This window comes from Nanorana parkeri, unplaced genomic scaffold (assembly GCF_000935625.1).
Source record: "Nanorana parkeri isolate BGI_ZX_2015 unplaced genomic scaffold, ASM93562v1 scaffold3729, whole genome shotgun sequence".
Taxonomy (NCBI): domain Eukaryota; kingdom Metazoa; phylum Chordata; class Amphibia; order Anura; family Dicroglossidae; genus Nanorana; species Nanorana parkeri.
Genome location: NW_017309997.1, coordinates 1 through 10088, shown reverse-complemented (window position 1 = coordinate 10088; position 10088 = coordinate 1). Strand labels below are relative to the sequence as shown.

At 41.9% G+C, this 10088-nt stretch overlaps 1 protein-coding gene across 1 annotated transcript; it reads right to left on the bottom strand.

Annotated features, from left to right (window-relative positions):
• Nucleotides 1–166: 166 nt before the first annotated feature.
• Nucleotides 167–9160, bottom strand: LOC108803439 (dihydrolipoyl dehydrogenase, mitochondrial). Its single transcript, XM_018575280.1, has 8 exons — nucleotides 8999–9160; nucleotides 7126–7227; nucleotides 5377–5567; nucleotides 4771–4941; nucleotides 2566–2755; nucleotides 2247–2384; nucleotides 324–413; nucleotides 167–239 (listed from the first exon to the last, which is right to left on the bottom strand). Exons 1-8 carry the CDS (start codon nucleotides 9155–9157, stop codon nucleotides 174–176), a joined length of 1107 nt encoding a protein of 368 aa, XP_018430782.1. The 5' UTR covers nucleotides 9158–9160; the 3' UTR covers nucleotides 167–173.
• Nucleotides 9161–10088: the final 928 nt, after the last annotated feature.

Below are 10088 nucleotides of genomic sequence, written 5' to 3'. Positions count from 1 at the left end.
TATATATATATACTGGGTCCTGTACATTCCAAATTCCAAACACTATGTTAAATAGCTGGATTTGACAAAGAGTCCCACTGAATTCTGTAACAAAGGTCAGATTTACAGGTGACTGGAGCAGATCCTTATAAGATACCTATGTACACACAACAGTCATTTGTTGTTATTTCCACTTAAAAATTAATGGCTTTTCCAAATGATGCAGCCAAGTTCGCTTCCCTGAAGGCTTCTGATACAGTCTGATGGATTAAAAAAAAGAAAAGGGGTGAGAATCTGCAAACATAAGAACATTTAAGCAGCAAAATAATGGGCACAATACTTACAGGGTGGGCATGACATACTCTGGCTATATCCTCACATGATGCTCCATATTCCATGGCAAGAGTAGCTTCATTAATCATCTCCCCAGCACCCTGTAATTTAGGAAAGAAAAGTTGATGATTAAGAAAAAAGGTTATGATGAATAGGATAAATATTGTTGGGAATATGCTTTGTTTCTGCAATTTTGTACCTTAATATAATTCTTAAGTACAGGTACAGTTTAATTGGCTGTGTTATCATTTATAAAAGAACTATGGCCCAAACATTTTTGGCCAAAGTAAATGACCTCCTGTGACCCAAAACTCAGCATATAGCAGGCTATTCCCCACTACGTGCTGACAGCGCAGAGCCGTGCTGTGGCAGGGAAAGATCAGACAATATTGTCGAGATCCACCCTACTACCCGATCCTCTCTAGAGGCAGAGCCAGTTGTGCCCATCTCTCCAGTCAGCGCTGGAGGAAGGGAGGAGAGAATCACAGTAGGTAGTGGTGAAGATCAAGAACTGAGTGTTCAGCAGTATGTGATCACTCAGTTCTCAATCTATAGAGCCAACCTGTGACAGCTTCAGTGTCACACATGGGCTCTAATTATGGGGATGAGTGTATTTCACTCTCACCATAATTCTCCTTTAAACAGGATAAATAAAAGTAAAAATATAACACTGGTTTATATGCTTTTGCACATAGAAATATATAAACTTAGTTCCCCCTTGCACTTTTCAATTAAAGGTCAACTATAATGGTCGGTCCTATTTAATGTACACATATACACACTTTGTGTTACAAACTACAAGTTATAAACATTGAATACACGAGAAAGAGTTCCCAGAGCATTATGTGTTAGCTAAAAACACAACAGAGCAGCTTGCTTTACAATTCCCTCACTGAAACTTAGACCCTATTCACACTGGGCATTCTGGTATTCCTGCGGTATGAACCTATGGATTCTTGTGGCAGAAATGCCAGTTGTCCCCGTTCAGATGCAGCCGATGTACCCACAGAAGTAAATGACACAGCGATAGCAGCCACACCTGTCGGCAGTCCGCATGTAATTTTATAAGGTAAAATGAATTGCTGTTTTAAATTAAATAGATGAGTGTCACTGGACGCATCTTATATACCAAACCACATGTAATCGTACCATGTACAATTACTTGCGGACTGCCGCTGACAGATGCGGCCACTGTCACCCTGTCATTTACTTCAATAGGTACAGCAGGCACATCTAAATCCAGCTGCAGGAATCCATAGGTTCTTGCTGCAGGACTGTCCGATTGCCCTGTGTGAACAGAGCCTTAGACTAAGCCCTCTAAAAGTGCCCATACACCTTACGATTATCGGACGAAACTTTTCATCCAATGATCGAACCGTCATACGATTTTCGTACGACGGCCCCATCTTGCCCCGATTATCGCAAGGTCCAATTAGCGGTAGTTAAAAAAAACACCTGGACGACTTGCGGTAATTGACCGCAATTGTTTTCGTTTGCACATGCGCAGTGTTAATCGTACGACTTTTGACGGACGGAAACGCCACCAACCATGCGAACATCGTACGATCTAGCAAAGTTTTCAAACATGCTTGACCGTCAAAAGTCGTACGATTGTACAGTACTATCGGTTGGGCACTCTATTCACACATTACGATTGTCGTACGAAAAGTCGATCGCATACGATTGTCGTACGATAATCGTAAGGTGTATGGGCACCTTAAGACAAGTCACCACCCTAATGGCTCACTGGAATTCTGTAAACAAGCCTAATTCAATACAGCTGAAAAGTAATTATGGTATCTATGTGAAAAGGAGAGTGGACCTCAACCTGTGACCAGACTAAAGACTACATAATAGTAATATTAAATATTCCATATTTAACTTACCCAAAAAAAAGTTACTTATAGTGTTTACCATAAAAAAGATGCACTTACTGATCCCAGGATATGAGCTCCAAGCATTCTGTCAGTAGACTTGTGACTCAGAATTTTCACCAAGCCATCTGTGTCTGCATTGGTCTTAGCTCGGCTGTTGGCAGCAAATGGGAACTTTCCAACTTTGTATTCCACACCCTGCATAATTGATAAAAAGAACAAGTTATCTAGGGACACTTACCAAATGTTACTATCAGCTACAGCCCTAATATATCTATTGGAATACCCATCAAACAAAATATTAACAGAAGCTTACACATCCTTTTAGCATTTTTTTGTTTTGCAAGTTGTCACAAACACAGGACAGACATATGTATACCTCTTCTTTTAGTTGTTCTTCTGTCTTGCCCACCCAGGCCACTTCAGGGTGGGTGTAGATGACAGACGGTACGCAGTTGTAGTCAATGTGGACAGCTCCACCAGCCATGCCCTCCACACAAATTATACCTTCATCTTCTGCTTTGTGTGCCAACATCGGTCCTGCCACCACATCACCAATAGCAAAAATACTGAAATAAAAAGAAAAACATATCCATTACAAATATACTGAAAAACCCTAAATTGTTATTATAAACTATCTTTAAACAAAATGCATATTCTGGTGTCAAATGTTTTCGTTAAAGAGTAAGTATAGCTAAAACTTTATTTAGTTTTGGATAGAGTACGGAAGGTTTAAAACCCTTGCCAGGTTAATTTTTTGCTATATGTGTGCCATTGAGGAAAATTTCCATTCACTTGCTGTTCCAAAGACACAACAGATCGTATAAAACTTCCAAAAAGTGCGAAGAATTTCCCACTTGAACCATTGTCACCGTAATAAGTGTCCCCATTGGAAGATTTTCGCTCACCTCTTGTTTTAGGCACAACTCTAAAATTCTGGATTCCCGCAGCTGTTTCAGTGACAATGATCGCCAGTATAAATAGAGAGGTGAATCTCCCCAGTTGGGACTCAGACAGCAATACAAACTGGACAGTAGGTCTAAGCCTTCACCACTATCTAAAATTATAAATAGCATCACACAATCTTACTACAGCCATCAGTTCTCTGTGGACCAGTGGACCTACTGGACCATAAACAATGCTAATACTAAGGGGCATATTTGAAAAGCAGTGAATCTTTATTGTGGATGTGTTTTAACCACTTCCCGTCAGCTGATCGTTGAAAGACGGCCGGACGGGAGTCTCCTGGATGCGGGTGGGCCTCTTTAGACATCCTTCGTGCTGCGCCCCCTGGGCCAGCGATGGCCGTTTACTTACAAGCGGTCAGGCGTCTGTAAAGACACCCGATCGCTTGTATGATGCAAGTGAGGGTGCGCCCCCTCCTTACCTCTCGTCGCCGTTGATGTCCCGGCCGCCGGCGCCCCCACGATCCCGGGTGTCCATCCATTCCGGGCGATGTGGTTCTGTGGACTGAGAACGGAGGGAGATCAGTCTGCTATCTCCCTCCGCACTCCTCCCTGTCTCTGAATGCAGGAAGTGATGAATATTACATAACTTCCGCATTCCTCTGTCACTCTCCGGTACAGAAACCGGAGAGAAGCCGATGAAGCAGATCTCTGCTTCATCAGCTTCTCTGGGGGTCCCTAGGTGACATTAGGGGTCTTAGAGACCCCTGATGTCTCCATAAAGGGGACCTGTAACTGTAATTTGTTATCACATAGGAGCACCCTATGTGATAACAATAAAGTTAAGTGTAAAAAAAAAAAAAAGAAATTGCTCACAAAATAAATACAAATTAACACATGCGACAAACGCGCATATTCAATACGCCTAGGTGTGAACTCAGCCTCAAACCCCCCAGTGGTGATTAAATACCACCAAAAGAAAGCTCTATCTGTCCCCCAAAAATGGTATAAAATGTATGTCAGTACAGCGTTGCATGACGGAATAAAATCAAAGTACCGCAGTGCTGAATACTGAAAAATGGTCTGGACAGGAAGGGGGTATAAACACCCCGGTCAGCAAGTGGTTAAATATCAGTGATTGATTCACCACGAGTGAATGTTTAGTACAAGTCTAAATTCACTGCTGTATAAATATGCTTCTATGACTCCATAGTGAGGAGTCTCTGTAAGCAGTTTAAAAATCAAGAAAACATTTCTATACTACAAAGCTTTCTGAAGTTCTGCTCGCACTCTAAGTACATTATCATGCTCAATTAATGCAAACTCACTGGTATTATCCTAGTTTGCCATTTTAAATGGTTAGAAGACAGTAACTTTGGAAGATGTTCACCAAAGAAATAGATCGACTTCTCTTACTGGAGAAATGCGGGTATATAGCAAAAATACATTATCTCCCAAGACAACCAAGTGCACTGTGAAAAGTAACAGAGGACTTTTTAGCTGGTTAAAACCCAAATGCAATTGTTCATTCCAATTATCTAATAACAGCGACAGGTAGAGTTAGTATTTAAACTTGCAAAGGAACTACATAAGCGTGTGCTCAGCAATGTCTTCAATGGACAAGATTGCAGAATTAGTAATACTGCAAGCTGAAATTTTTTAGGTCAATCGCTGCTTACTTTGGGATCTTTGTCTGAAATCTGCTGTTGATTGGTACTCTGCCCCTGTTGTCCAGCTCAATTCCCATTTCTTGCAGTCCCAGGTTTTGGCTAAAGGGACGACGGCCAATACATACAAGCAGAACATCACATGCGATTACCTCTTCCTTGCCACCAGCTGCTGCTTCAATACTGTCAACAAATAATGAAATTATATCATGAAAAATCAATGCTCAGTCACTTTTGTAACAACGCAATGTAAGTTTGGATAGCACTTCTGTAGATCATGGAAATAATTTGAGTACAAAACACGCTACGTATGCGGTGGTGTTCTTCCTAATATTTTATGTACACTCAAGTATTTTTTTTTTGCTGCAGTTTAGGCCGTGTTCAGAACAAGCTGAAAGGGGATGCTTGGAGGCACATCATAAAAGGTTAGCAATTTCCTGGCCATGACTTGCATTACACCAGCCTGTATATTGCATAAAATACTCAATCAGTGCCTGGCCTTGAACTTCAATTGACTACTCTGCTCCTAGGGATTGAAAAGCAAAGTCAACATAGCATAACTGGCAATTCTATAGCTCTAATATGATTGATACAATGAAGCAGTGAAAGAATACGTACGCAACATCAATCTTGCCATCTGGCCTCTTGGCTGCACCAGTGACCTTTGTGTTCAGTTTGAATTTGAGACCTTGCTTTTGAAGGATGCGTTGGAAATTTTTTGATATTTCCATGTCAATGCCCATCCCACCTACATGGCCCAAGAATTCAACTGCTGTAACATCTGCTCCCAACCGCTGCCACACAGATCCCTGACAAGAGAAAAAATAGTCAGTATACAGAGAAAAAGGAAAAATATTTTCATTAAAGAAGAAGCATGGTAGCTAAGTGTTCTAGCTACTCTTATTTCCTACAAAAAAAAATATACTGGTAAGTCAATTAGATTCCACCCCAAACTGCTTGGATTGAAGCATTTCTAAATCCTCTATCAATTCCCCATTGCTGTCCAAAAACCCAATGCAGAGATCTCCCATTACCCTAAAGTAGTTATGACAGCAAGCTAGGAGAGAAGATGGGCTCCTTGTTCCTGCCAGCTTTAGTTTTCTTAATTTCTTGAGCATGCACTCCATAATAGGTTATACTGAACATATTTGCACGTCATAAACAGTTCTAAATCTATCGAGCACTATAAAAAATGTGCAGTACAATCTTTCTATATCTCTAAACAGTTTAGAGCTGCAGCTAACGATTATTTTCAAAATCGATTAGTTAGCCGATTATTACGTTCGATTAATCGGATAAACAATAAAATACATTTTTAAAAATGGCTCCAGTGATGGACTACTAGTTTGTATTGAAATGGGACTCCATCACAGGAGCAAGCTTGGAGCTGTGGAAGTTAAAAAAGAAAAAAAATAGTGTGGTGTGCAATATAGTGAAATGGAAAGTGTAAAATTATACAGCAATGAATGCAGAATGGCACCGGCTATAGAGGACTACAAATCCCAGCAATAGTACATTATACAGCACAATGCAGAATATCACCAGCTATAGAGGACTACAACAAATCCCAGCAATAGTACATTATAGCTGGCGGTATTCTGCATTGCGCTGTATAATGTACTGTTGCTGGGTTTTGTAGTCCTCTATAGCTGGCGGTATTCCGCATTGCGCTGTATAATATATTATTGCTGGGATTTGTAGTCCTCTATACAGCGCAGTGCAGAATATCACCAGCTATAGAGGAATACAACAAATACCAGCAATACATTATATAATGTATTGCTGGGATTTGTATTCCTCTATAGCTGGTGGTACATTGTGCTGTATAATATACAGCACAATGTACCATCAGCTATAGAGGAATACAAATCCCAGCAATACATTATAGAGCACCATGTGTGGGAAAGTGCAGGCTTAGCTGAGCAGTCTTCCAGCAACTTGCTTCTGACATTGGACCTGTCTATTGGTGGCTGTCATCCCCCCACACCTGCTCCTCCTTACTACATCTCCCCGCGTCCCTGTGCCGATCGTGGATGTGGGCGGGCAGTGAGTGTAAGGCGGGGAGGAGGTGCTGTGTGAAGAGCGTGGATGCGGGCGGGTCTGGCAGCGACGAGCGTGAGGTGATGAGGAGGTGCAGCGCACAGCGTGTGTGGAGCCGTGAACAGGGCCAACTGATTGGAAGCCGATTAATCGATTATTGAAAAAGTTGACAACTTTTTCAATAATCGATTATAATCGATTATGTCGATTAGTTGTTGCAGCCCTAAAACAGTTTACTATGTACATCAACCTAATATTAGCCAGTCTAAATCTCAGTAAGAAACAAAATATATACTACAAAGAATGAGTGAAAAACAATGAATTTACCAATTCAACACCAATTACACCAGCACCAATAACCACCATCTTTTCAGGCACTTTCTTCAGAGATAATGCACCAGTGGATGAAACTACTGTATCTTCATCTATCTGGAATTAGATAAACAAATATTAGACTTTAAATGCCTGTGTTAAACTAATTGGTCTGTGAGTGGACCTGAACGACTAGTCCCATGATGACAGAATGATGCGTTGTAGAAGTCTGCAGTGAAATGGTCTCAAAGGAGGCTACTACCAGGCCCAAGACTGTCATGCATAAGCGGAGTTTCAGGCAACTCCTGGACTAGAGAGCTGAATCTAAAATAAGAGTGTCTGAAGTTTCTCCAATTGAAAAAAAAACAAAAACAAACAAACCACTCTGGCCTAAACCCAGATAATTTAAACAGTAAGTCATCTCCACCGACGATTTCTGAAGGTTAAGGATCCATTCAAACTAGTGTAATGTCTGGACAGTCAAAACCATTGTCTGACGAATGCATGCATCAACTGCTCCCTTAACAGGAGGTATATGAATTGGTAGTGTAGGGGCTCAAAAACATAGAATATGTTGATGGGCTATAACATTAGGATATACAGGTTTGCGCCCTTGGATGTCCACAGAGCCAGAAAGTCTCCCTGGTGAAGGAAGGCGATGACAGACCAGGTGGATCCCATGCGGAATTTCTGGACTTGAATTAACACATTTAAAGCTTTGAAATCCAAGATGGCATGGATGCCATCCTTGGAATTATAAAGGGTGAACAGGATGGAGTAAAATCCTGAGAGGACTCAATGGAGATCTGCTAATCTGTGCGGTGACACAGGCAGGTTGGAGATGATTTAGGCAATAAAGTCTTGCTTAAATGAAGTAAATTTCTCAGCCAAAGGGACATAGGAACCAGCCACACCTGACAGAACTTGCGGGGATATACTCTAGGAGCAAAAGGCAAATAAAGATTCCAGGCTGCAGATTTCGACACCACTATTTGAAATGCTGCAAGCATCCCCGAAGCTGTTAGTAGAGTGGGAGCAAATCAGTACTCCTCCCACCATCACTTATCTAAAATCAGACATGTTGTGACCAAGTGGTGGTAAGGCTCAAGGTAAGAAGCAAGGCCTCAGGTACTTATGAGACCTAGACAGCTGGCAGCAGCTAAGGCCCAGATGGCCAGAAGTAACCAAAGTAACTGCAGGCAACCAGCACTAACAAACTGAAGTTCAATATGGCTCTTTTCAAGCAGAAGCAGCAGTAGGGAGATGCTCCCTTAACTGTGTATTTTGGTTAGGACAAAAAGCACGTGCAATATTTTAACCAGCAGATGACATCAGCGCTCAGTTCCATAGCATTAACTCCTCCCACAGTGGTAACAGGAAGGAAACTGGGAATTTTAAAGGACCTATGTAAATAAGGTAGCTCCAGTTGCTCAGCTCAAACAGCCTACTTGCAAAGTGAGCCTTCAGAGACAGGGCAAGTGCTGAGGCAATGGCAGCATGAATAGGACACCTCTAGTACATCCATGCAATGTCCAGTCCAGCAGGGTCCAGACGTAGCACTCCAAAACCCAGGCTGAAGGCGGCAGCTAGCTCCAATCAAAGAGATAAGCTCTAGCAGTGGTGTAGTGAGGAGTCTTGATTGAAGAAAGAAAAAAAAATAAAAGGAGTAAGAAAAAAGTGCTAGCAGAAATTAGGCATGCACCGATACCAGCATCGAGTACCGATATTAATCTTTTGGTACACACCTATATCGAGTAACGAAGGCTACAGCTTTTTTTTTTTTAAGGGGTCATAAGCATTTTGCTTTTGTATCTAGATCTAAAAATAAAACAAATAAATAGCAGAACACACTCGAGTAGCACTTTTAACAGAATTTAAACCAAGTTACCTCAATTCCTGGGAAAGGAGCAACCTCAGACCCAGTGGCTATTAGAATATTCTTAGTGTTGATGACCTGTGTGCTTCCATCTGCTTTCGTTGCTGTCACTTGGTTTTTCCCTGTGATCTTTCCAAAGCCTTGGACATGGACAACCTGTGTGAAAAGCATTTTACATTTTCTGTAATGATGCATAACATTTTCATAGATTTTTTTTTCACCAGTCAGACTATTTTTTTTCTTTGTTGCCTATGTGTAGTACTGGCACTCAGCAGGAACCAGTAGACTCCTAAAAGGTTTTTATTGTGCTGTGGCCAGAAACAGATTTAGGGGAGTTTACTAAAACTGGAGCAGTTGTGCATAGCAACCCATCAACCCAGCTTTTAGGTTGTATTTTCAAAGCTTAAAGGTGCCCATACACTGCTCAATTCTCGTACGAGAATCGCGGGAAATCCCACGATCGTACGAGAATCGAGCAGTGTGAACGAAGAAGTGCGACCGTTTCTACTGTACGGTCGCACGTCTTTTGTCGAACCAGCATGCTCGAAAACCCGCCGAGAATCGTACGATTGTCGGCGGGTTTCTAGCCTGCTCGTTCGATAGCTGTGGAACGGGCCGGTGTGCGCACACTGCCCGTTCTTCATTGTGGTCATCAGAAGCCCGCCCCTCAGCGGGCTTTCGATGATCGCAAGTACGATCTGCCCGTCCAAGGTGGGCAGATCGTACGAGCTTTCAATAAGCATACGACCAACGCAAGACAAAAGTCTTGCGATGGTCGTAAGGTGTATGGGCACCTTAACTGAACAAGCTGAAGAGAGAGGCTGATTGGTTACTATGAACAGCTGCTCCAGATTAATTCTGTTCCATTTTTACTAAATTCCCCCTTGTGTCTTAATTTCACTGTTTACCATGGCCAGTTGACTGCAGTTGCATGTAGTTAAATAGTCACTCCAGACAAAGGTGATATTTAAAGTTAAGGCCAGTGGCACAAGTCTTGTTTTTTTATAAGCAAACAGAAAACTTTCCCGCCCATAATTCCAAGCTCTGTTCCTGTCAACCCAAGGGCTTTAACCCTTTCGCTGCCAAGCCCTCCGGAACATTT

Bases quoted from the DNA above. Each gene is read 5' to 3' on its own strand.
- LOC108803439 (XM_018575280.1), bottom strand. From the start codon at position 9,157: ATGCTTTTCACACAGGTTGTCCATGTCCAAGGCTTTGGAAAGATCACA. The intron at 4,942-5,376 runs GTACGTATTCTT...ATTTGTTGACAG, and splicing joins GATGGCAAGATTGATGTTGC to TATTGAAGCAGCAGCTGGTG. The intron at 414-2,246 runs GTAAGTGCATCT...CCTAAATTACAG, and splicing joins GAGCTCATATCCTGGGATCA to GGTGCTGGGGAGATGATTAA.